Source organism: Melanotaenia boesemani, chromosome 4 (assembly GCF_017639745.1).
Source record: "Melanotaenia boesemani isolate fMelBoe1 chromosome 4, fMelBoe1.pri, whole genome shotgun sequence".
NCBI lineage: Eukaryota > Metazoa > Chordata > Actinopteri > Atheriniformes > Melanotaeniidae > Melanotaenia > Melanotaenia boesemani.
Genome location: NC_055685.1, coordinates 39,796,045 through 39,822,763, shown reverse-complemented (window position 1 = coordinate 39,822,763; position 26,719 = coordinate 39,796,045). Strand labels below are relative to the sequence as shown.

At 46.0% G+C, this 26,719-nt stretch overlaps 3 protein-coding genes across 7 annotated transcripts; 2 read left to right on the top strand and 1 right to left on the bottom strand.

Annotated features, from left to right (window-relative positions):
* The first annotated feature begins 1,767 nt into the window (after positions 1-1,767).
* srd5a2a (steroid-5-alpha-reductase, alpha polypeptide 2a) lies at positions 1,768-7,962 on the top strand. Its single transcript, XM_041981911.1, has 5 exons — positions 1,768-2,194; positions 5,009-5,172; positions 5,566-5,667; positions 5,743-5,893; positions 7,784-7,962. Exons 1-5 carry the CDS (start codon positions 1,923-1,925, stop codon positions 7,848-7,850), a joined length of 756 nt encoding a protein of 251 aa, XP_041837845.1. The 5' UTR covers positions 1,768-1,922; the 3' UTR covers positions 7,851-7,962.
* A 2,933-nt stretch (positions 7,963-10,895) lies between these two features.
* Positions 10,896-12,367, top strand: dpy30 (dpy-30 histone methyltransferase complex regulatory subunit). Its single transcript, XM_041983161.1, has 5 exons — positions 10,896-10,961; positions 11,741-11,781; positions 11,882-11,929; positions 12,001-12,140; positions 12,220-12,367. The coding sequence occupies exons 1-5, from the start codon at positions 10,952-10,954 to the stop codon at positions 12,290-12,292; spliced, it is 312 nt and encodes a 103-aa protein (XP_041839095.1). The 5' UTR covers positions 10,896-10,951; the 3' UTR covers positions 12,293-12,367.
* A 2,888-nt stretch (positions 12,368-15,255) lies between these two features.
* On the bottom strand, positions 15,256-24,110 carry psen2 (presenilin 2). 5 transcript variants are annotated; one of them, XM_041983787.1, is made up of 11 exons: positions 23,996-24,110; positions 23,140-23,292; positions 22,856-23,061; positions 22,519-22,660; positions 18,971-19,038; positions 18,400-18,620; positions 18,193-18,291; positions 16,500-16,559; positions 16,340-16,429; positions 16,153-16,268; positions 15,256-16,073 (listed from the first exon to the last, which is right to left on the bottom strand). In XM_041983787.1, the coding sequence occupies exons 2-11, from the start codon at positions 23,269-23,271 to the stop codon at positions 15,918-15,920; spliced, it is 1,290 nt and encodes a 429-aa protein (XP_041839721.1). In that variant the 5' UTR covers positions 23,272-23,292; positions 23,996-24,110; the 3' UTR covers positions 15,256-15,917. The 5 variants fall into 5 exon arrangements, with proteins under 5 accessions (XP_041839721.1, XP_041839724.1, XP_041839725.1 ...); XM_041983790.1 differs by having other exon boundaries at positions 16,340-16,423; XM_041983791.1 differs by having other exon boundaries at positions 22,856-23,085; positions 23,200-23,292.
* Between the last annotated feature and the right edge of the window lie 2,609 nt (positions 24,111-26,719).

Below are 26,719 nucleotides of genomic sequence, written 5' to 3'. Positions count from 1 at the left end.
CTCCATCACGGACCAGGAGTTATGCTACATAAAGGAACAGGAGTTACACTCCATCAGGGACCTGGATTTATGCTTCACTATGGATCTAGAGTTATGCTCCAGGTCCAAGGCTTAGAGCCTTGCTCAGCGAGCCACAGTGGTTTTTACCTTCATTTGCCAGAATGAGGACTTTACCCCAGGTTCTCCAGACCCAAGCCCACCTCTGTAACCACTAGGATACCACTAGTGCTCAGGGGGGAAATTGCTTTGTTCCAGTAGTACAGGGGCAGTAAGTAGAAACACACAGGTGATATAAAAAAGAACTCAAATACAATAAATAATAACAAGTCCAGGAGCTGAGCCAAAAGGCAAAGCTATCGATTTACCGGTTGATCTACGTTCCTACTCTCTCCTATGGTCACGAGCTGTGGGTAGTGACCGAAAGAACAAGATCACGAATACAAGCGGCCAAAATGAGTTTTCTTTCCAGGGTGGCCAGGCTCTCCCTTAGAGATAGGGTGAGAAGCTCGGTGATCCGGGAGGGGCTGAAGAAAATGGACGGATGGATGGTTGGATGGACGGATGGATGGACGGACGGTTGGATGGATGGATGGATGGATGGATGGATGGATGGATGGATGGACGGTTGGATGGATGGATGGATGGATGGATGGATGGATGGATGGACGGACGGTTGGATGGATGGATGGATGGTTGGATGGATGGATGGATGGACGGTTGGATGGATGGATGGATGGATGGATGGACGGACGGTTGGATGGATGGATGGATGGATGGATGGACGGTTGGATGGATGGTTGGATGGATGGTTGGATGGATGGACGGATGGATGGATGGATGGATGGATGGATGGATGGATGGACGGACGGTTGGATGGATGGATGGATGGATGGATGGATGGATGGATGGTTGGATGGATGGATGGATGGATGGATGGACGGACGGTTGGATGGATGGATGGTTGGATGGATGGATGGATGGATGGATGGATGGTTGGATGGATGGATGGATGGATGGATGGACGGATGGATGGATGGACGGATGGATGGATGGATGGATGGAAGGAACATGTCCAGTATCTGGTCTGCAGGGTGAGTATGTACATGAACATGCTGTTAGTCTCCAAATCAGTTGAACGTGATTAAATAAAAGAAAGTTCTAAAACTCATTTGGTGTAAATCTGTGTATTTCATGTCTTTTGCATTTCCACTGCATTGAAGTCGGGTTTAACCTTGACATCATCGCTGTGTTTAAACCACTTCTAGAATTCCATAATTCTGCTTGTTACAGTTTCCTCGTGTAATAACTAACCAAAAATTTGAAGGCTGAGCTTATTTGTTATCTGTCTTTTTGCTGTTAGATTCATCATAGTTGGTAACAGCTGATTTAGCACTTTATGAATATTATATTAAATCATAAACTGTAAATACTGTAAATAAATGGTGTTTTAGAATTATAGTCAGTTTCTTTATTTAGGGTAAAACATTTATGAATCATTGTCTGAAGGAAATTTATTATTCTCCGTCCTGGTGATGTGATTAGTCTTGGCTTTGCCCCCCTCCAAAAAAAGAAGTAGCTATAAATGTTTTTATTCTATATTTTTATGTGTCCCCAGTGTTTCCATCAGCGGCTGCTGGAGCTCTGAAGGATTCCGGTGGGATTCTGGGAGGGAAGCAGTCCGACCTCTGAGCTTCTGTGTGCAGGCGAAGCTGCTGAGGAGATCCGGTTAATCTGCGGGTAACAAAAGGCTGAAACAGGAAGAACAGTGTGTTGTTGTGTGTTTCCGTGTGTGTGTGTGTGTGTGTGTGTGCTGTAAACCCAGCAGCAGTAACTACGGAACTACTTTATCACTTTCTCCCTCCAGAGTTGAGTCATTTCTTGGTGTAGAACCGGACCGGGACCAGCGCGCACGCAGCGGGCTGATGGAGTGCCGACACGCCGCCGTCTCCAGCCTGAGCTGGGCTCTCATCGTCCTGGCTCCGCTCTATCTGTTGCGCCAGATCCGCTTCTGCGCGCAGTACGGCCGGTACACGCCGAGGGGCTGGCGCTGCTGTCCGGCCAGGCTGGGCTGGTTCCTGCAGGAGGTTCCAGCCCTGCTGGTACCGCTGCTGCTACTGCTGGGATCCGTACAGACGGGGTCCGGGACCGGGAGGACGCTGCTGGTCTGCACCTTCATGCTGCACTACTTCTACAGGTGAGCCTGACGGAAGAACTCAGGAAGAACCTGAGTTCGACATGACTCACTCAAACCAGTTTTTCCTGCATGATGGGTGCAAACAGTCCACACAGGTACAAAACGGTCCGTTTGGCTTCAGTTTCTGGCTCAGAATGAGGTTCTGGTTTCTGGGGTTCTGGTTTGTAAGGTAAGGCAAATTTATTTGTATAACACCTTTCATGTAGAAGACAATTCAAAGTGTTTTAATGACAAACTTTTAAAAAACATAAAAAAAATTAATTAAAAACAGAAAGAAAATAAATAAAAATAATAAAAAAGATAAAATGCAAGAAATACAGTTTGTGGGGAAAACAGCATTAAACATGATTCCAGCTTTAAGAACCAGATCCAGATCTGGACTGTAAATAAAAAGTAGTCCATGCAGCAGAGAACAGGTGGGTCTTTAACCTGGATCTAAATAAACTGAGTGTTTCAGCTGATCTGAGGCTTTCTGGGAGTTTGTTCCAGACATGTGGAGCATAGAAGCTGAATGCAGCTTCTCCATGTCTGGTTCTGACTCTGGAACTGATAAGAACCTGGATCCAGATGACCTGAGGGTTCTGGTAGGTTCATACTGGGTCAAGAGGTCTCTGATGTATGTTGGTCCTAAACCATTCAGATCTTTCTAGACCAGCAGCAGAACTTTAAAGTCTATCCTCTGACGGACAGGCAGCCAGTGTAAAGACCTCAGAGCTGGACTGATGTGGTCCTCTCTCTTGGTCTTAGTGAGGACTGGAGCAGCAGAGTTCTGGATCAGCTGCAGGTGTCTGACTGATGTTTTAGGTAGAACCTGTAAAAACACTGTTAAAATAATCAAGCCGACTAAAGATGGAAGCTGGACTAGTTTTTCCAGGTCCTGCTGAGACATCACATCTTTTACCCTTAGTACGCTGACTTTGTGGTTCCTTTCATGTGGTTCTCAAAGTTTAGGTCTAAAGACTGAGTTTTAGGTGTATAGACTGAAGCTCTGTGGTGACCTTTAATCGTTTCTCTTTGGCTCCAAAAACCATCACCTCACTTTAGTTTTTGTTTAACTGGAGAAAGTTCAGACACATCCAGTCATTAATCTCAATACATTTACCAAGAGCCTGTACAGGGCCTCAGTCTCCTGGTGACATTGTAATGTATACCTGTGTGTCATCTGCGTAGCTATGGTAACTAATGTTGTTCTTTATGACCTGTGCCAGTGGGAGCATGTAGATGTTAAACAGAAGAGGCCCCAGGATGGAACCTTGGGGAGCTCCACATGTAATTCTTGTCTGTTCAGATGTAAAATTACCTACTGACACAAAGTACTTCCTGTTCTCTAAATAAGATTTAAACCAGTGTAGCACCAGCAAGGCCACCCAGTTCTCCAGTCGGGAGTAATATATTGTGGTCGACTGTATCAAATGCAGCACTGAGGTCCAGTAAGACAAAGACTGACATTTTTCCATTGTCTGTATACAAACATATGTCATTAATGACTTTGGTCAGAGCATCTCGGTGCTGTGGTGCTGTCTAAAACCTGACTGGAAGACATGGTAGCCATTGTTTTGTGTTAAAAAGTCGTTTAGTTGATGAAAAACAACTTTTTATGATCTTACTGAGAAACAGAAGATCTGCGATCGGTCTGTAGTTGCTCATTTGTGTCTAGATTTTCTCTTTTTAGCAGAGGTTTGATTACAGCTGTTTTTAGAAGTTCTGGGAAGACGCCCGAAATTAAAGACCAGTTCACAATCTGGACCAGATCTGGCTCCAGAGTCTTTGAGACCTTTTTGAAGAAACCTGTGGGCAGGATGTCCAAGCAGCAAGAGGAGGAGTTCAGCTGATGTAAGATGTCCCCCAGATCTTTGCTATTAATGGATTAAACTGTGTCATGGTGGTTAAACTGGTTTTCATGGACCAGTATGTCTCCTGAACATCGGTAGGTCAAAGTGAGGTTCTGATTTCTGGTTAGTGGGTCATAGGGAGATTCTGTTTTTTTCAGTTCCAGGAAACTGTTGCAGATAAAAATGTAAAAGATATAAAAATAAGCAGAATAAATTACAGATAACACGTTCTTCTCACATTCAAGGTCAGATTTAGGCCAAAAGAAGGACAAAGTAAGAGAGGATATAACAAACAAAATCCAGCAAATGATTAGAGTAAAAGAAACTGATAACACACCAACCTGTCGAGTCTGCTTCACTGAATCACGATTTCTAAACCTCATCAGGTCATATTTTATCCCCAGTAGCAGATCAGCATCATTTTAGAGGATGAAACAGACGTTTCACCATGAGATGAAAATATGAGCTGATGGTGAATCTGATGGAAAAAGTTGGAACAGGAGCAACAAAAGGCTGGAAAAGTACCTGGTACAAACCAGAAACACCTGGAGGAGCATTAGACAACTAACCAGGTTACCTGGCAAAAGGTCAGTAACATGACTGGTATAAAAGGAGCATTTCAGAGAGGCAGAGTCTCTCAGATGGAAAGATGGACAGAGCTTCACCAATCTGAGACAAACTGGCTCTAAAACTGGAACAATTTCAGAAAAATGTTCCTCAGACTCTGAAGATCCTCCATCTACAGTGGTCACCATCTTCTATCTTCCACCTTCCAACTCCCATCTTCCAAATTCAAGCTACTGTTGCTCTGAAGCGTCTCCTGCCATGTTGGATCCGTCAAGGAGTTCAGCACCGTTCTGCTGGGAAAACTCTGCAGTTTCTTTACTTTAGTTTGGAAATGAGAATTTGTTCTGATGTCTTCCAGATTAAATCGAGGTTAGTTGCGGGGGAGGGGAAGTAATGACTTGATTCTGCTCCATAGGAGTTTGATCTACTCCTGCCGGACGAGAGGACGACCGGTTCCTCTGCGCATCGTCCTCTTCGCCGCCATCTTCTGCTCCATCAGCGGCTTCCTGCAGGGACATCATCTGCTGCATTGCGCCCACTTTGAGGACACCTGGTGGACAAAGACTCGTCTGACAACAGGTGAGACATGTTAACCTCTTCCTCACCATCAGGAAGCATCACCTGCATCACTTCCAGAAAGTTCACATCCTCCTTAGTTCTCCACTTAATTCTGTCTTGGCCCTGTCCAGGTGAGTGGCAGCTAATGGCTAACTAGCATCTGCTATCAGCTGGACAGGGCCGGTGGGGGAGGGGCTGATAGTTACTCACTCAGACCTGTCCAGGTAAACTGGTTTAGACCCGGCCCTGGTGGATAGCTGGTGCCACCTACATCCAGCCTGATGGTGGACTTGATGCTAGACGTGGTAGTGGACCTCATGGTGGACCTGGTGGACGTGATGTTTGACCTCGTGGCAGACCTGGGGGACCTGGTGGGTAAATAATTCTGTCTGTTTCTGTCTGGATCATGTAAAGGTTTTCTGGTCTTCCTGGTCGGTCTGACCATCAACATCCACAGTGACAACATCTTGCGTAACCTGAGAAACCCTGGAGAACTGGTCTACAGGATTCCCCGTGGTATGGTAGACCCAGACCCACACTAGATTCTGGTCTAGCAGCTTCCTCCTGCTGAAGTTCTGCTTCTGTTTTCAGGAGGAATGTTTGAGTTGGTATCCGGTGCCAACTTCCTAGGGGAGATTGTGGAGTGGTGCGGTTACGCCATCGCTGCGTGGTCTTTACCGACTTCTGCTCTGGCTTTCTTCACCGTCTGCTCCATCGGTCCCAGAGCCTACCAGCACCACAGGTACTGGTACTGGAACCAGTCACCTTAATCCCAGTTTAACCCTTCTAATATTATGTTATGGTACAGATAGCACATACGTACTGTTTAATATTGTGATGCATCAGATCTACTGTAAGATAAGATAACTTTATTAATCCCGAGGGAGGAAACTACATTGCCAAAGACGCTTAACACAAAAACATACAACATCAGCACTACATTAATAGACTCTGCTACACACCACCAACACAGAACACAACCATTAAAACATACAAATACAATGAAAATCATAAAAAGTGCTCATTATAAAAGCGCACAGCAGCAGGAACAAAAGACTTTCTTAAGCGTTCAGTTGAGCACCGAGGCATCACATTCGCCCACTAAAAGAGCTCTTACGTTCACTAAAAACGCTGCGGAGAGGATGGTCTCTGAAAGACAGAACAGTTCTTAGTTTGGTCCTCGTCCTCTTGTCCAAAATAATGTCCACAGAGTCCAGGCTCAGCCCCACCACTGAGCTGGCCTTTTTAATCAGAAAAGAACGAAGCTTTCTCAGAAAGAACAGTCTGGACCGGGCCTGTTTGAAGACAGCTTCACTGTTCCTCCTCCAGTTCAGTATATGGTCCAGATGAACTCCCAGATACTTATAATTTTCAACTATTTCAATAACCTGGCCTTTGATGACCACTGGACAGTTCCTCTTTTAGTCCTGAATTCAGTAAATAACTCCTGTGTTTTGTCTACATTTAGCTGTAAGAAATTGGCCTCACACCAACCAACAAAAGAGTCAATTTCTTCCCTGTTGACCAGGTTATCATCCTGAGAAACCCAGCCCAACAAGGCAGCATCATCAGAGAATTTCTGCATCTGACAGGGTGCATGACTGTGTCTATAATGTAAATACAAACATGTCCACCAGGGGGCAGCAGACAAATATATAATTAATTAAGTAATTAATTAAGGATCAAGGAGAAAGGTTTTAAAGGGAGGCTGGAGTCAGCAGTGCTGCCCAAATTAGCCTAAAGCTAATTTTTTCACTGGGTTTTGTTACAGTGTCGCTCGTTACCATGGTTACCATGGGCAGCATAACACTAGTTTCTGCTAAAATACACAAGCCTGGTTGGTACAGACGTGAATGTTTATGTGGTTCCAGTCGCTTTCATAGTCGCGGTAAAGCTGGTTTTACTGGGACTAGAAGCCGGTGCTGTGTCGAAGCCACTTTCTTGTCCAGTGGGTTAAGTTTCAAATACAGTGGCTGTGTTACTCGTTAATACTTCTGTATGTGTTTCATCTATACTGGTGTTGTGAAGGGGCGGAAAAATATAAATAAATAAAAATAAATTAAATAGGAGTTAAAAACAGATTAAAAGACACTGAGATAAAACAGTCAGTTATAAGATTTATAGGCCAGTTTGAACAGGTGGGCTTTGAGTGCAGATGTGAATGATGGAGGAGAATCGATGTTCCGAATCTCAGAAGGGAGGAAGTTCCAGAGCTAGCAGATAATGTGCTTTTGTCAGTGTTGTTGAGGCTTTTTGACACACGGAGGCTACTGTAGTTGCAATACGTGTTTGTGAAAATGAGACGCTAGAATGCGAATGATACATGATTCCACCGTTAGATGGAAATAATTCTTACACAATGTCCCTTTAATTTTCTTACACAATGTCCCTTTAATTTGCATCATCTGCATATAGCAGGAAATGGCCAGAAAGTGATGAAGTAAGTCTCAGAGACCAGGAATCCTTCTGATCATTGAGGTGTTAAATCTCCTCTCTTCATCACATACACATCTTTCATCTCTGATTCCAAACAAAATGTAAAATAAAATGAACTTTTTAACTCATTTGAGATGGTTTTGTTTTTGCAGACTGAGGTTGTTTCAGATGTTCAGTGTGTCCTTGTGTTTTACAGAGACTACCAGCTGAGGTTTGAGGATTATCCTCGCTCAAGGAAAGCCGTCATTCCCTTCCTTCTATGACCGGATCGTCTCTGTTGTTCCTACAGAGGTCGATACTAAAGCAGAAACCTGATCTGATGGTTGGTCTCAGTCCTCGTGTTTGTAATAGAGACAATAAACAGAAGTTCTTCTATTTCCTTTGGCTTTTTCTTTGTGATGGTGCCTTGCTAAGTGTCACCTGTTGCAGCAGCTTCTGTGTTGAATGTCTGTTTTTCGTGTTTTTCAGTGTCGTTTTAGTTTTTCTTGCCAGCCAAATGACGCTTTAAAAGCAGATGCTACTATTTGCTTTAAAACTTTGCTCGTGGTCTCTGCGCTGCTTTTGTTGCTCCTTGTGACTGAGGGACAGCAGTGCTATGGCGGAAGCGTTGTTTACACCGCGACCCGGTGATGGCGGTGTGCTGCTGCCTGGAGCGAGGCCGGTCATCCTGAAGAAGCTGTGGAGGACACGTCAGGGTGCAGAGTGGGAGCCAGAGTCAAGGCAAAGAAGTGGAGGTACAAGCCAGCTGTGGCAGCGGTCATAACGGGAACGAGAGATCTCTGCGGAATAAAATGGATGAGCTTGCTGCGCTTATGAAGTTCCAAAGGGAATACCGTGAGTGTAGCTTCCTGTGCTTTACGGAGACATGGCTTCATTCACTCATCCCGGACCACAGCGTAGCGACACCCAGCTGCAGCCTGGTTCAGGCCGACAGACGCAACGAGCAGCGGTGAGACGAGAGGTGGGGATCGCTCTGTATGTGACTGAAGATGGACGTGTGCACGTGAAGGAACGTCTCTGCAGCCCGGATATAGAACTGCTTGCTGTGGGAATGCGCCCATATTATCTGACTCAGGAATTCACCTCCGTTGTCATGGCAGCGCATCTCTCGCCATCAGCAGACATAGGCGGTGTGTGATGTCATCAGTTCTAGAGTTGCTAAGCGACAGTCTCAACATCCCAAGGATTTCACAGGTATAACCGGGACTTTCATCACATGACTTCTGCCCACATTCCATCAACATGTGGATCGTCCCACCCGAGGAATAAAACACTGCCCCACTCCCCCTCCCCCCAGCACATCAGACCACAACCTCGTTCTGTTGACCCAAAAGTCTGTCCCACTTGTTCAGCAGCAGCCTGTGGACAGAAGGACAGCGAGGACATGGACTGGATGCTGCTGAAGCTCTGCAGGACTGCTCAGAGTCAAAGGACTGGGAAGTTTTCTGTCAGCCACCAGGGGAGGACGTCACCAAGATGATCGACTGCATCACAGGTTCCAGATTCCCACCCGGTTGGTTTCCCCTGGATTACCAGCGACCTGAAGGCCGTTCTCAACCAAAAACGGAGCGTTTTCAGGTCAGGAGACCAGGAAGAAAAGAGGAGGGAGCAACAGGAAGTCAGGGTGTCACCGAGGAGGAGTCAGGACAACTAGCGGAGGAAGCTGGAAGCCAAACTTCAGCAGGAGACCATCTGGCAGCTACCAGGCAGCCGGGAGAGACCTGATAGGTTCAGGTCTCTCCCGGCTGCCTGGTCTCTCCTCTTCACAACCTTCAGCAGGACACAAATGTGCACGTGTCAAACGGTCAGAAACAGACTCCATGAGGGAGGTATGAGGGCCAACGTCCACTGGTGGGGGTTGTGTTTACAGCCCAACACCGTGCAGGACGTTTGGCTTTTACCAGAGAAAACACCAAGATTGGTAACTTCACCACTGGCGCCCTGCGTTCTTCACAGATGGAAGCAGGTTCACACTGAGCACATGTGACAGACGAGACAGAGTCTGGAGACGCCGTGGAGAACGTTCTGCTGCCTGCAACGTCCTCCAGCATGACCGGTTTAGCAGTGGGTCAGTAATGATGGGGGGTGGTATTTCTTTGGGGGGCTGCACAGCCCTCCATGTGCTCGCCAGAGGTAGCCTGACTGCCATTAGGTACCGAGATGAGATCCTCAGACCCCTTGTGAGACCACATGCTGGTGCGGTTGGTCCTGGGTTCCTCCTAATGCAAGACAATGCTGGACCTCATGTGACTGGAGTGTGTAGGCAGTTCCTGCCAGACGAAGCATCGATGCTATGGACTGGCCCCAGACCTGAATCCAGCTGAGCACATCTGGGACATCATGTCTCCATCCACCAACACCACGTTGACCACAGACTGTCCAGGAGTTGGTGGATGCTTTAGTGCAGGTCTGGAGGAGATCCCTCAGGAAACCATCCACCACCTCATCAGGAGCATGTCCAGGCGTTGTAGGGAGGTCCTACAGGCACGTGGAGGCCACACACACTACTGAGCCTCATTCTGACTTGTTTTAAGGACATTACATCAAAGCTGGATCTGCCTGTAGTTGTTTTTCCACTTTAATTTGGAGTGTGGCTCCAAATCCAGACCTCCATGGGTTAATAAATATGATTTCCATTGATAATTTTTGTGATTTTGTTGTCACCACATTCAACTATGTAAAGAACAAAGTGTTTAAAAAGAAGATTTCATTCATTCAGATCTAGGATGTTATTTCAGTGTCCTTTTATTTTTTTGATCAGTGTAGTTGTTCTAAGTCTGTCCAGGTCATTGACCTCTTTTCTTGAACCAGCAAACTCACCCAGAAAAGTTTTTTTTCAGACACTAAAGACCAGTACCACAGATCCTTGTCCATTAAACATATTCTGCGCATCTGGATTAGAACCACAGAAGAAGGAGCTGCTTCAGCAGATTTAATGAAGACATACGTGTCCTACAGCTGGTCCGTCCTCTGAACGCCTCACATGGTTTCATTTAAGGTCCTTCAGCTCAGAACAGATCAGCTGTTTGTCTATTCAGCCAGAATTTCTGTCACGCGTTCCAGTTTAATCTGATAACTGGGAGCTGTGGAGTCATCCGGACCGAGTCAGTGTAAAAAAAAACAAAACAAAACAAAAACAAATGAAGGAACACCAGGGGGGCGAAGAGGAGGGGATGTGAGCATGCGTCAGGTATCCTTTTAAATTATATAAAACGATATAAAACGTTGGGCGACTATGCGACGAGCTGAGACCAAATGGAGAAACACCGACCGGTAGAGGGCAGCAACAGACCCGAAGAACCCAAAGAAGAAGAAGAAGAAGAAGGCGTGCGTCACAAGTCTTACGTACACGCCCACAACAAACATGGCGGACGGTGAGTCCACTCTGGATCATTTGTTACGTTTTCCGTTGTTTTTAATTCATGTTCTGTTTTTTTCCTGCGCACTTTGTGTTTAATCTGATGGTTAAATGTTAACGTGGGACGTCAGAGTCGGTTTTGTGTCGTCAGCGAAGTTATTTCGTGGAAACGAGGCAGTAACGCGATGCTAAGCTAATTTACCGCCGTTCACAACAGAGACCGACATGATGGGTTTAATCTGATTCCAGATCCGTTCTGGACTCAATGAGACGTTAAAACTCACCTGGTTCCGTGTTTCACCAAACATGAGCAGAGCGGAACAAAAGACCCGGGACTTTGTCCGGTTAGTTCACGGCTTAAAGAAGAAAGATAATCCGGTTAAAGCGAAACTCCGAGTCGAGTTTAGATCTCAGACCCCGTCTCAGCGGTGGTCCGCCAGAGCCGGATCCAGGTCTCATCAGTGGTCCGCCAGAGCCGGACCCAGGTCTCGGTGGTCCACCAGAGCCGGACCCAGGTCTCGGTGGTCGTCCAGAGCCGGACCCAGGTCTCAGACAAGGAATGTGTGGATTCAAACCTGCAGCTTTATTTATTTATTTATTAGTTTTTTAATGACTGTAACTGGACCAGATTCTAGAGAATCTGGTAAGTTGTTGATAATAAATCTGAAAGGTTGAAGGAAGACTAGAAAAGAAATCAGGCCTGTTCTCTCAGCTGCATGATGATGGTTTCCATCTGACGCTTTTCTGGAACCTTCTCTTCATCCTCCTGCTCCTCATCACCCGTTTGTCTTTCAGATCACACGGATGCAGATCAGTCGATGGAGGGACACACACCTGTGAGTATTTCGCCTGGAAACGTCTTCACAACCAATCTTTGATTTACAAAATGACCAACAACAACCTGCTGGTGGTTTCTGACCCTGAATCGTCCTGCAGGTCTCTGAAAACCCGCATGCAGAGTTCGGCCTGACTGACAACATCCAGGTAACACACACACACACGTTTGTGCTGTATCAGTGCATCAAGCAGAACTCCCAGCATGCTTTGCTCCTCAGAGGACGGTGGAGAACGAGAAGGCGAACGCGGAGAAGCTGAAGCAGAAGGTGGACCTGCAGGCGCTGCCGACCCGGGCCTACCTGGACCAGACGGTGGTTCCCATCCTGCTGCAGGGTCTGTCGGTTCTGGCCAAGGAGAGGTGGGTCAGCTCAGCCATTCCTGTTCAAAAGCTCACGTTTCCATGACGATGATTTCCTGATGAGATGGTGTTTTTGCAGACCCCCGAACCCCATCGAGTATCTGGCGGCGTTCCTCTTGAAGAACAAATCCCAGTTTGAGGACAGAAATTAAAGTTTGATCAACTCGTGTGTTAATAAAGTTTTTGTTCTTGTTTTTATTTGTAATAAACATGAAGGTGTGAGCTGAGACGCTGCCTCCTGCTGGTTCATGTTGGAACTGAACAGATTTAATATGAGCTTCCATCATTTCAACAAGCATCAAAATAAAGTTTTTCACATCAAGTTTTTATTTTGGTGGAAAAAGTTTGAGGTTGAACAACAAAATTTTCCAGTTTTAAAGTTAAAATGTTTAAAGTTCAGAGAAAAAAAACTGAAATTTGACATGCAGGTGTAGAGAGAACCGGATCAGACCCAGATGGATCAGAATTTTCCATCTGGAAACTGTTGAGAAAGATCTGGTTTGAAGGTCCAAATGCTTACGGCTGGTTCTGTTTGAACTGGACTGACACCACAGACGGGGTGTCTCAAACCGCGCACTTACATGAGTGCACTGGAAGGTAGTGCGTAGTTCGCACTAAGCTCTGCCTTCTGTAGTGACACCATCGTGGGTAAGTCCTGATCCACATTGAGCTCTAACGTTTTGAACTTACCGGTAGTGACGTACCAGCTTAGCAGCGCCGCTCCGTTAATATACCACGTTAACATACGTGTTTGCATGTCATCATACTTTTATGCTATTAAATGCCGTTTAAAAGGCCTCATTAGTGAAACAAAGAACCGTGGCCTCCACTGTATTAATCTATCTCAATAGATAACAATAGAAACCATCAGCACACGCATGTCTCCCCCATACTTGTTAGTATAAAGTGCAATTTAAAACACTGAAAAACAGCTTTTAAATAAGCAAAGATATCTTAACTGAATTAAAGTATTTTACATTATACATGTGTTTTATTGGTGTTTACACTGATACGTTCACGTCTACAACAGGAAACCGATTTTACTAGAAACCACCATTTAAAATATGAAATGCAGTAATGAAGACGCTAAAACAGGGATGCAGAAAACATTTAAAATCTTTATTAAAACATTTCTCTTTTGCCGCCTCTATATCTCCACAGCAGCGTCCTGGCCCGCAGGCGGTAAATGCCTCAGTGCCACAACAAGATGGCGTCCGTTTAGTGTGTGTAGTGTCCATCGTTTCACACTAGATTTTTGGCCGAGTTTAGGGCAGCATCCGGGTACTTTCAGTTTTTACTGAAATTTCTGTGTCAGCGCACTAAGCACTTAAATGTAGTGTTCGAAGTACAGAAGTGCGCGGTTTGGGACACACTATTTTGGATGAATTCAACCTGAAGGAACCAGAACTTCACACCTGTTTGGATTCTCTGCTGTAAAACATGAAAACATCCACCTGCGACCCGTCAGAACCTCCACATCAGCCCGTCTGGAACCAGTTGGATGAATAACACCTGAGATGATTGATGATCATCATCTGAGGTACGGAGGTAGAAACGTGTCAAAATTAAACTAATCTAACATTTTATCTGCCATTAATTGGTTCTAGTTTTAAACACAAAAGATTTGTTAATGTTTAAATATTAAAACTGGAAATAAAGGATACATTTCATAGTTCTTAATCATTTAAAAAGTAGAAATTTATTAATTTCATTAATCAAAAAGATTTTCTTTTTAGTTTAAAACCTAAAAGAAAAAGCAAAAAAAAAAAAAATTGCACGACAAAAGTTTATACCGAAGCTACGTCAGACCGGAGCAACGTCAGACCGGAGCAACGTAAGACCGAAGCTACGTCAGACCGGAGCAACGTCAGACCGGAGCAACGTCAGGCCGAGGCTACGTCAGGCCGAGGCTACGTCAGACCGGAGCTACGTCAGACCGGAGCAACGTCAGACCGGAGCTACGTCAGACCGAAGCTACGTCAGAACGAAGCAACGTCAGACCAAAGCTACGTCAGACCGAAGCTACGTCAGACCGGAGCTACGTCAGACCGGAGCAACGTCAGGCCGAGGCTACGTCAGGCCGGAGCTACGTCAGACCGAAGCAACGTCAGACCGAAGCTACGTCAGGCCGGAGCTACGTCAGACCGAAGCAACATCAGACCGGAGCAACGTCAGACCGTGGCTACGTCAGGCCGAGGCTACGTCAGGCCGGAGCTACGTCAGACCGAAGCAACGTCAGACCGAAGCTACGTCAGAACGAAGCTACGTCAGAACGATGCAACGTCAGACCGAAGCAACGTCAGACCGAAGCAACGTCAGACCGAAGCTACGTCAGACCGAAGCTACGTCAGGCCGGAGCTACGTCAGACCGAAGCAACGTCAGACCGAAGCAACGTCAGACCGGAGCAACGTCAGAACGAAGCTACGTCAGAACGAAGCTACGTCAGACCGGAGCAACGTCAGACCGAAGCTACGTCAGACCGAAGCTACGTCAGAACGAAGCTACATCAGAACGAAGCAACGTCAGACCGAAGCTACGTCAGACCGAAGCAACGTCAGACAGAAGCTACGTCAGACCGAAGCAACGTCAGACCGGAGCAACGTCAGACCGAAGCAACGTGACGACCGCGGGTTCGATGGGCGAGCTGAAGTCATGATGCAGCACTTTTAACTAACTCATTACACAGTGAATGATTATACGGCATTATGTTACATAAATGGAATATTTATATTTTATTATTTCACCATTTGGTGTGTTAAATGTATAAACTGACTCAGCACCAGCTTTTACTCACCGACCTGGATCTCCGGCTACAAATGTCAGAGGGAGAAATCTGCTTCGTTCGGACTGAACATCAGAACGCGGGAACGATGCCGAACATCACAGAACATCTGAACCATCCAGCTTGTTTCACCTGTCTGAAGGAATTCTTCAGAATGAGGAAGAAGAGGAGGTGATGACATCATCATCCAGTCATATTATTAATCTTCATTTAAGAAAAAAAAAAATTCTCTAAAACACTAAAACCCAGAAAAGCTTAAAACTCCAGTTTAAGACCTAAATAATCTTCCCGACAACAGATTAACAATCACAAATAAAAAAATTTAAAATGAGTCAAAATCAAACGGTTTTATATTTATATCCACAAATATTTCACATTACACTTCATACATTTCTTTTTTTGTAATTTAAACTGTTTGATCTTCTATTAATACAACTGATTAGAACCTGAAACCAGAAATGGTTCATAAAGCCCAAGATGCATTTCAACAGGAAGTAAATTTCAGCTCAAACACCTGACAGCCTTCTTCAGGGAAATCAGTATTTACAGACACGAAACCCAACAAACTAATAAAGACCTCGGAGTTTCTGGGGTGGCTCCGCCCACTTCAAAGTGCCGTGTTTTTTAACTTTTACATTTTGGACTCTTCCAGCTTCTGTACCTGAGCTCCTGAAATACAATGAAAAACCAGAAACAGGAACATTTGGAGGCGTGTCCTCCTTGAAAAACAACAGCCTCAGCCAATCACAATCAACTGTGTAGATTCCTGTCACTGCTGGCATCAGGAAGGTGATGGGGACTGTACAGACATGTCAGCAGGTAGTCCGACCAGGTAACGCCCACACCACCCTCCTCCGTTACATCACTTCCTGTGCTTCCTGTGAAGCAGCATTTCTGCATTACAACAACAGACAGCGGCAGCTGTCCAGCAGGATAATGAGGATGTTGCTTATGAGGATGTTAATAATTAAGGTGGTGTGGGCGGGGCTTGGACTCAGATGTAGAACTGGTGAGTGGCAAGGTTGTCCATGAAGGGCTGAACCAGGAAGTCCGTGGAGAAGTAGAAGACGAGGCCGAAGGTGATGGAGATGGGCAGCGCCGGCAGAGCTTTCTTAAAGATGGCCAGCAGCAGCAGAGTGAGGCAGAGACCCTGAGAGGGGACACAGGTGGGCTACAGGTGAGTCACAGACAGGTGAGCTCAGGTTCTCATGTAGCCTGGACTAACTTACAATGAGAATGGCGACGAAGCAGGCCAGCGTGGTGTTCCAGTCTCCTCCGGTCGCCGCGGCTTTGCCCACCAGAACGCTGTAGAAGATGAAGTCCCCGAGGCCGAGCTTCACCCCCCCTACAGACACACGCACACATCAACACACCGAACGCCGCTGGCACTCCGAGACTCAAACGTTCCCAACTTACTGTCCTCCAGCTCGTCTTCTGGAAGCGGTCTCGGCTGTCTGATCTGAGGCTCCGCCCTCACATCGTTCTGCTCCGCCTCCTCATCTGAAACTAAATGGAGGTGAAGTGGCATTGTCATGGCAACAAGCTCAAAACATGGAGACCTTCAGTGATGTCAGACCTGTTTCAGAGCGCTGGGAGTCCATTGGGTTCGCCATCCCGACCGTCCACACCATGGCGGCTGCACACGGCACACAAAAGTGACATCATCAGCTTATTTATCTGTCATAGGTTTGATCTGAAGCTCGATAAACCTGGAAATATTTTTGTATTTTTTTCTGCAATATTCATTATTATTAATGTTACAATTTCTTTATGTATGTAAGCCGGAAGTTATTATTACTAACAAACGATTTTCCTCCGTCTGCATTTACTGTTTAGGCAAAATAAAGAGGAAACATAATCCAATAAAGTTCATAGTGTCTATAATTTCTATAGCTGATTTAGATGTTACAGACACACCCCTCATTTCCACCGGGTGCTTGTGCGCCACGTTTCAGCTGCACCGCGGAGGTCGGACCAAAACCGCGGTGCATCAGTCCACACCGGGTCTGGATCCGCGGGACTACGAAACCACAGGGGAATCTTTCTCCACTTCCAGGATGAACGTCTCGTCGCCATGGCGAAAACAAACCCCGACACCCCCTGACCGTTAACAACGTAATGTTTACATGGTTCAGCAGTGCAAACCTGCACTGGGGCTTTTACTTTGAAAGTTACCAAAGCCTTCACACTGCTCCCGTGTCTGACTTCCTGTCTGGCCCTATCTGAACTGCTGAGTTTGACGTATTCTGGACGCGTGCTCCATCAAAAATAGACTCGGAGCATAAGTTTAACAAAGAGCCACGACAAGGAGCTTCTGGAACGCACCACGGCGCCCCGTGGGAATCAATTTTCATTCATGGGAATGAGTCGGATTTATGGGAAGAAGTCAGATACTTGGGAAAGAATCAGTTCATGGAAATAAGTCTGATGCATGGGAATGAGTCGGATGCTTGGGAATGAGTCGGATTCATGGGAATGAGTTGGATGCTTGGGAATGAGTCGGATTCATGGAAACGAGTCGGATGCTTGGGAATAAGTCGGATTTATGGGAATGAGTCGGATGCTTGGGAATAAGTCGGATTTATGGAAACGAGTCGGATGCTTGGGAATAAGTCGGATTTATGGGAATGAGTCGGATTCATGGAAACGAGTCGGATGCTTGGGAATAAGTCGGATTTATGGGAATGAGTCAGATGCTTGGGAATGAGTCGGATTCATGGAAACGAGTCGGATGCTTGGGAATAAGTCGGATTCATGGGAATGAGTCAGATGCTTGGGAATGAGTCGGATTCATGGAAACGAGTTGGATGCTTGGGAATAAGTCGGATTCATGGGAATGAGTCAGATGCTTGGGAATGAGTCGGATTCATGGAAACGAGTCGGATGCTTGGGAATAAGTCGGATTTATGGGAATGAGTCAGATGCTTGGGAATGAGTCGGATTCATGGAAACGAGTCGGATGCTTGGGAATAAGTCGGATTCATGGGAATGAGTCAGATGCTTGGGAATGAGTCGGATTCATGGAAACGAGTCGGATGCTTGGGAATAAGTCGGATTCATGGGAATGAGTCGGATTCATGGGAATAAGTCGGATTCATGGGAATGAGTTGGATTCATGGGAATGAGTTAGATGACTGGGAATGAGTCGGATTCATGACAAGGATTCTTCTTTCTGGTTCTGTTTGATACATTCTAATATGTCTCCAGACTGGTCATTGAAAGAATTCTGAGGTTTTGACTGATTCTTGTATGAAAGCTGGGAAACTCACAGGAGTAGATGAGGGCGGGGAAGATTGGCTCGTTACGTTCCTGAGCCGTTTCCACCAACATCCTGAGAGGTCCTTTAGGACTAAGGACGGCCACCAGGTCTGCAATTCAACCAGAGCAAGGCATGATGGGAAGGCAGAAACACCCATCACAGAGTGAAAACAAACATTAGTAGCATGTCATGTTTCACATGACAGTGGCGGTCTCACCGTAGATGGAGATGGCTCCTAGGATCACCCAGGCCGACCACTCGGGCAGGTACTTGATGAAGACCAGGGCCATGAGGGCACTGATGAGAATGAGGTAGGCCTGCTGCAGCTGCAAGGGGCCCTTCCAGTGGATGCAGATCATCCCCACAGCCCCGAAGTTCCAGATGATCATCGCCACCGTCGGGTAGTCCACCGCCAGGTTGTAGGTCTTAAACACCTCACTGGTGACCAGAAGAAGGTTCCTGTTATGCTCCTCATCTGGTTCTACAGGGTCCCCACTATCTGACAAACTTCAGGAGAACATTCCCACTCTGTTTTCCACCAGAACAAGTTAACAAGATGAAATACTTCCCCACTTCATCACACTTCCTGTCTGACATAATCAGAACTGACATCTGAACCTTCTGGACTCCATCAGAACTCAGTGGACTGCATCTGAACCCGCTTGACTCTACCAGAACCTAGTGGACTATCAAAACACAGTGAACTCTATCGAACTCTATCAGAACCCAATGGAATCTATTGGACTCTATCAGAACCCTGTGGAACAAGTACCTGGTGCAGGACTCACCCCAGGTACATGAAGCTGAACCAGAAGAGCAGCATGAGGGAGGACAGGATGAGCCAACCGTGGATGAACTGTAGGACACAAACATGAGTCACATGACCTGCTGAGAAAACACCTGGAAACTAGGTTGATCTGATCTAGACCAGGTTATTTGACTCAGACCAGGTTTACCACATTTTCCTCACTCCTCTCATTAATTCCACCATTAAAACGCTCACTCTATGCACTCTAGTTCCACAGTGTAGCATCTACATGTTGCTGTTAGCATCTACATGGTGCTGTTAGCATCTACATGTTGCTGTTAGCATCTACATGTTGCTGTTAGCATCTACATAGTGCTGTTAGCATCTACATGTTGCTGTTAGCATCTACATGTTGCTGTTAGCATCTACATGGTGCTGTTAGCATCTACATGGTGCTGTTAGCATCTACATGGTGCTGTTAGCCTCTACATGTTGCTGTTAGCATCTACATGTTGCTGTTAGCCTCTACATGTTGCTGTTAGCATCTACATGTTGCTGTTAGCATCTACATGGTGCTGTTAGCATCTACATGGTGCTGTTAGCCTCTACATGGTGCTGTTAGCATCTACATGGTGCTGTTAGCATCTACATGGTGCTGTTAGCCTCTACATGGTGCTGTTAGCATCTACATGGTGCTGTTAGCATCTACATGTTGCTGTTAGCCTCTACATGGTGCTGTTAGCCTCTACATGGTGCTGTTAGCATCTACATGGTGCTGTTAGCATCTACATGGTGCTGTTAGCATCTACATGGTGCTGTTAACCTCTACATGTTGCTGTTAGCATCTATATGTTGCTGTTAGCCTCTACATGTTGCTGTTAGCATCTACATGGTTCTGTTAGCATCTACATGTTGCTGTTAGCATCTACATGGTGCTGTTAGCATCTACATGGTGCTGTTAGCCTCTACATGGTGCTGTTAGCATCTACATGGTGCTGTTAGCATCTACATGGTGCTGTTAGCCTCTACATGGTGCTGTTAGCATCTACATGGTGCTGTTAGCATCTACATGGTGCTGTTAGCATCTACATGGTGCTGTTAACCTCTACATGTTGCTGTTAGCATCTATATGTTGCTGTTAGCCTCTACATGTTGCTGTTAGCATCTACATGGTTCTGTTAGCATCTACATGTTGCTGTTAGCATCTACATGGTGCTGTTAGCATCTACATGGTGCTGTTAGCCTCTACATGGTGCTGTTAGCATCTACATGGTGCTGTTAGCATCTACATGGTGCTGTTAGCCTCTACATGGTGCTGTTAGCATCTACATGGTGCTGTTAGCCTCTACATGGTGCTGTTAGCATCTACATGGTGCTGTTAGCATCTACATGGTGCTGTTAGCATCTACATGGTGCTGTTAGCATCTACATGTTGCTGTTAGCCTCTACATGTTGCTGTTAGCATCTACATGGTGCTGTTAGCATCTACATGTTGCTGTTAGCATCTACATGTTGCTGTTAGCATCTACATGTTGCTGTTAGCATCTACATGGTGCTGTTAGCCTCTACATGGTGCTGTTAGCATCTACATGGTGCTGTTAGCATCTACATGTTGCTGTTAGCCTCTACATGGTGCTGTTAGCCTCTACATGGTGCTGTTAGCATCTACATGGTGCTGTTAGCATCTACATGGTGCTGTTAGCATCTACATGGTGCTGTTAGCATCTACATGGTGCTGTTAACCTCTACATGTTGCTGTTAGCATCTATATGTTGCTGTTAGCCTCTACATGTTGCTGTTAGCATCTACATGGTTCTGTTAGCATCTACATGTTGCTGTTAGCATCTACATGGTGCTGTTAGCATCTACATGGTGCTGTTAGCCTCTACATGGTGCTGTTAGCATCTACATGGTGCTGTTAGCATCTACATGGTGCTGTTAGCATCTACATGGTGCTGTTAGCATCTACATGGTGCTGTTAGCATCTACATGGTGCTGTTAGCCTCTACATGGTGCTGTTAGCATCTACATGGTGCTGTTAGCCTCTACATGGTGCTGTTAGCATCTACATGGTGCTGTTAGCATCTACATGGTGCTGTTAGCATCTACATGTTGCTGTTAGCCTCTACATGTTGCTGTTAGCATCTACATGGTGCTGTTAGCATCTACATGTTGCTGTTAGCATCTACATGTTGCTGTTAGCATCTACATGTTGCTGTTAGCATCTACATGGTGCTGTTAGCCTCTACATGTTGCTGTTAGCATCTACATGTTGCTGTTAGCCTCTACATGTTGCTGTTAGCATCTACATGGTTCTGTTAGCATCTACATGTTGCTGTTAGCATCTACATGTTGCTGTTAGCATCTACATGGTGCTGTTAGCATCTACATGGTGCTGTTAGCATCTACATGGTGCTGTTAGCCTCTACATGGTGCTGTTAGCATCTACATGGTGCTGTTAGCCTCTACATGTTGCTGTTAGCATCTACATGTTGCTGTTAGCCTCTACATGTTGCTGTTAGCATCTACATGGTTCTGTTAGCATCTACATGTTGCTGTTAGCATCTACATGTTGCTGTTAGCATCTACATGGTGCTTTTAGCATCTACATGGTGCTGTTAGCATCTACATGGTGCTGTTAGCATCTACATGGTGCTGTTAACCTCTACATGGTGCTGTTAGCATCTACATGGTGCTGTTAGCATCTACATGGTGCTGTTAGCCTCTACATGGTGCTGTTAGCATCTACATGGTGCTGTTAGCCTCTACATGTTGCTGTTAGCATCTACATGGTGCTGTTAACCTCTACATGGTGCTGTTAGCATCTACATGGTGCTGTTAGCCTCTACATGTTGCTGTTAGCCTCTACATGTTGCTGTTAGCATCTACATGGTGCTGTTAGCCTCTACATGGTGCTGTTAGCATCTACATGGTGCTGTTAGCCTCTACATGTTGCTGTTAGCATCTACATGGTGCTGTTAACCTCTACATGGTGCCGTTAGCCTCTACATGTTGCTGTTAGCATCTACATGGTGCTGTTAACCTCTACATGGTGCTGTTAGCATCTACATGGTGCTGTTAGCCTCTACATGTTGCTGTTAGCCTCTACATGTTGCTGTTAGCCTCTACATGTTGCTGTTAGCCTCTACATGTTGCTGTTAGCCTCTACATGTTGCTGTTAGCCTCTACATGGTGCTGTTAGCATCTACATGTTGCTGTTAGCATCTACATGGTGCTGTTAGCATCTACATGTTGCTGTTAGCATCTACATGTTGCTGTTAGCCTCTACATGTTGCTGTTAGCATCTACATGTTGCTGTTAGCATCTACGTGTTGCTGTTAGCATCTACGTGTTGCTGTTAGCATCTACATGTTGCTGATAGCATCTACATGTTGCTGTCAGCATCTACGTGTTGCTGTTAGCATCTACATGGTGCTGTTAGCATTCTACATGGTGCTGTTAGCATTCTACATGGAGTCCTAACCCAGACCAGGTTAATCCTAATTCCAGAACGGGTTTATCTGTCACAGAACAGGGTGACTGGACCCACTCTGGTGTGTGAAACGAGGAAGATGAGGAGCTTCTGACCTTGTAGCACCGATACTTGTAGAGAACCACCAGGAAGATGGTCATGACCACGATGACACTGATCATGATGATGGTGTTGAGGACCGAGTTCAGGAGCCGGCGACCGACAGACGGAGTGTTCTCTGTGAACGGTGTGTAGATCCTGCAGGGAGGAACATCAGAGTTATCTGTAGATGGAGGATGAAGGAATACTGGAAGCATGAAGATAAAGGATGAAGGTGTACTGGATGGATGAAGATAAGGGAAGAAGGTGTACTGAGAGGATAAAGATGTACTGGGAGAATGAAGATGAGAAGGATGCAGGTGAGGATGAAGATACATAGCTGTGTGGACCTACAGCTGCTGGTCCGTCTTCTCGGAGTAGAAGCTGACCGACTTGATGGTGGCGACCACCACCACCATGCAGAGGGTGACGGGGACAAACAGCATGATAACGTGCTTCGCTCCGTACTTCAGAGTCAGCTCCTCCTCATCAGCATCCACTTCCTGATCGGAGCCGCCGCCATCCACGGCGCCGGGACGGGGCCGCCTGCTTGGACCCACCTGGACAAACGGGGGGGACGTCCACTGTCAGAGCAACAGAACAATCAGCTGATCCAAAGACAGAAACTAGACCTGTACCCTCTTAGTGGGCATGTCTTCAGGCGGGCTGAGGTCAGAATCTGGTCTGTAGGACGGTACCGGAGGATTTTCAGACTGGACCAACGCCGTCCTCTCGGTGTAGATGTCTTCATCGCTATCAGATGCATTCATGATTGGCCTGGACAGACCCCACTAAAAACCAAAAACAAAAAAAACCCACATAAAATAAAAACATTAACTCCCCTAAAACTCATTAATTCCCATTTAACTCCTAATTAACTCTCCATTAATTCTTCATTAACTCCTGATTAACTAACCATCAACTCCTCACCTCCTTCTCTTCCTCACATCCTCAGCTGAACCTCCTCATCTTCACCCCTTTCTCACCTCTTCCTCTTCTTCACCTCCTCTACCTAGCCTCTTCCTCCTCCTCCTCCTCCCCAACCTTATCTTCCTCATCGCCTTCTCCTCACCCCTCCCTTTATCACCACCTGTTCTTCACCTCTTCATCTTCACCCCTTTCTCAGGTCCTTTTCTTCCTCCTCCTCACTTCGTTCTCTTCCTCACCTCGTCCTTCTCCTCATCTCTTCTTCCTCTTCCTCACCTCGTCCTTCTCCTCCTTCCATTCCTCACATCCCCCTTCATCCTCACCCCCTCCTCCTTTTCCTCATCTTCACACCTCCCTCCTCCTCACCTCCTCCAGCTGACAGAAAATTCCAGGATTCCTGTTCTAACAGACTTTTCTTTCTCTGCTGCTGTCGCTCATTTTTCGGTTAAATCTGATCCGGAAACCGATAGAAACCGGATCAAACTGGTTCCCTTTGAGGCCAACGGAACCGGAACCGAGTTTGAAGGTGGACCCGTTAATGTTCAAAAAGGAGAAAATAGAGTTTACCTCGAGAAAAGCTTCAGATCACGGAGTAAACACCCGGAAGACCGCTGTCAGCTGACCGGCGCACGTGACCTGTGATGACGTCATCGCTGAGGGCTCTGGGACGCGTGCATGCCGTACGCAGGAGCGCGCGCTGTGTTGTTGTCGGGTTTGAGTCTCAGAGAGAATTTCATGTTTAGCTGTCTGGACGGTTTATGAGAGGAAACCTGAAGCAGCGGAACTTTATTTATCAGTTTTAATGTTTATTAAACTTTATTTTAATGTTGGTAAATTAAATCCAGAAACATATGAAGGAAGTTCAGAAGCAGACAGGTTCAACGAGCTCTTCCATCCTGCAAACCCAAAGTGTTGAGAGATTTGAACATGAAGGTGAAGCCTTCTGTTGAGGGAAGAGAAAAGACATTTGCTTCAGACGAACAAGCTCATTTATTAAGAGCATGTAGGTGAAGCAGGCAGAGGTTTTATTTTTTATTTATTTAGTTAGTTTATTCTGGGGCAGCGTGGCTCAGTGGTTAGAGCGGGCGTCTTGTAGCCTGAGGGTTGCTGGTTCAATCTTTGGCCTGTTGAGGTCATGTCGAGGTGCCTCTGAGCAACACACCGAACCCCAGATTGCTCCTGTTGGGTCGTGGTTAGCGCCTTGCGTGGCAGCTCCTGCCATCAGTGTGTGAATGTGTGTGTGATGTAAAAACGCTGTAAAAATCCAGTCTGGATGACAAACTGGACCAGAAGAGGGGGCAGACCAGGATGTGTATCTGGAGGAGGCTGGCAGCCTTTGACCCCTACAGAAAACAATGTTCTGATCTGTGGTGTGATGTTCTGGGAGGAAGCACCAGGAAGAGGGACACCAAGACTGGACAGACGTGCTGGCTCTGTGGTTGAGGGTGGAGCTGGAGTCCGTCATGCAGAGAGGAGGACACTGACCATCACTGATGATGCAGATGCCCTCTGCATGCTGCCACGACAGCACAGAGAGCAGCTGCTCCATCCATCCATTTATTTATTCAATACATTCAAACAACAATATGATAAGAAATAAAAACAAGAATGAAAAGGAGCAGAAAGAAGAAAAACTGGTATAAACTGCCTCTTTTTTAATGAACCTTTGTTCTAAATACATACAGATTAAAAATATAAATACACATAAATATGTAAAAACAACTGTCAAGTGTAAAATAAAACCACCTCTCACCTCTGACTACAGAAGCATCATAAACACAAATATTTCTTTAAAGATCATTTTAACCCTCTTTTACAAACATTAACAGATTTCACTTCTTTGTCCCGATGATTCCATAAACTAACTCCTTCCATCAGCTGGGTTCCTTAGAGATCTCTCTTCCTTTCAGATTCATTTACTCTCTTTTTTTCTGATCTCTTTTGGATGATTGATGGTAATATGTTGTTATGTGCTTTATACATTTGTAAAGGACGGTAAAATACTGGGTCTGCTGTATTTACCTGCAGACGGTTCTTTAGTTTTACACGAATGTGTCCAGACGTCAACACAACCGCTCAGACGTGGAACAAGCAGCGAATAACAGAACAGAATTAAAGCTTTACATGTTTCCAGTTTTACATGATTTACGTTTGATTTCCAGGTCAGACCTTCATCAGTCAGAACTCCTGAAAACTCCTTCACTTTAACACCATTCCGGTCAGCTGGATTGTTTACGGAACATCTGGGAATACGTCTTTTCCAGTTTATTTCTGTCAAACCTTCTTTTTCCTTTTTCCTAACACTTGGACAATGTTCCCCATGAAAAAAGAAAAGTGGTGTCATCAGCAAACATTTAAACGATGTGGAGACATTTACTGTGTCGTCAGAGGTGCCGGAGACGCTGGTTCGGCCTGAAATGCCACTACGACGCGATGGTGAAGCAAACCTGAACTCCTGCATGCGCATCATGTCAGTGGTTCAGGACCAGCTTGAACGGATGCAGCTCTGCTTCCCTGCATTGCACCAACGCTCTGACCTCTGACTTTAGCAGAATGTGTTGTGATTTAATTGTTTGTGAATTTGTTGTCGTTGTAACTCATCTCATCCTTTTTTAGAAATTCCAGGAGACCGGACCCTGTTTGTCCTCCTTACATCAGCAGAGACTGAGCAGAGAGGGTTCCTGCTTTTAAAGGAACCTGGAGATCCTCATCTCTGAGGACCTGTTCCTGGCAGTACGTGGTAAGATGCCGACTCAGAGCTCAGTCGAATGGACCGGAAGAGGAGCTGCTCCACATCCAGAGCATCCTGACACGCTCCATCTCTGCAGGATGTTGCTGCTGTTAATTTTTATTTTTTAGATTTTTGATTAAATAAAAGTTCTATTTGATAAAATTCTTGTTTAACCAGGGTCCTGGTGCTAAATGCACATGTAGACACTCTTATGCCTGAACAAGGTGTTCGTTATGGATGATCAATGATGAGAACAGAAGTCCAACAACAAAACACCACTCGGATTTAGATCAGGGGGGCCGTTCCTTCCAATCACGCCCCTCCAGGTCTCGCTGTCATTGCCCACGCGAGCATTGAAGTCCCCCAGCAGAACGAGGGAGTCCCCGGAAGGAGTGCTCTCCAACACCCCCTCCAAGGACTCCAAAAAGGGTGGGTACTCTGAACTGCTATTTGGTGCATAGGCACAAACAACAGTCAGGACCCGTCCCCCTACCCGAAGGCGGAGGGAGGCTACCCTTTTGTCCACCGGGGTAAACCCCAACGTACAGGCGCCAAGTCAG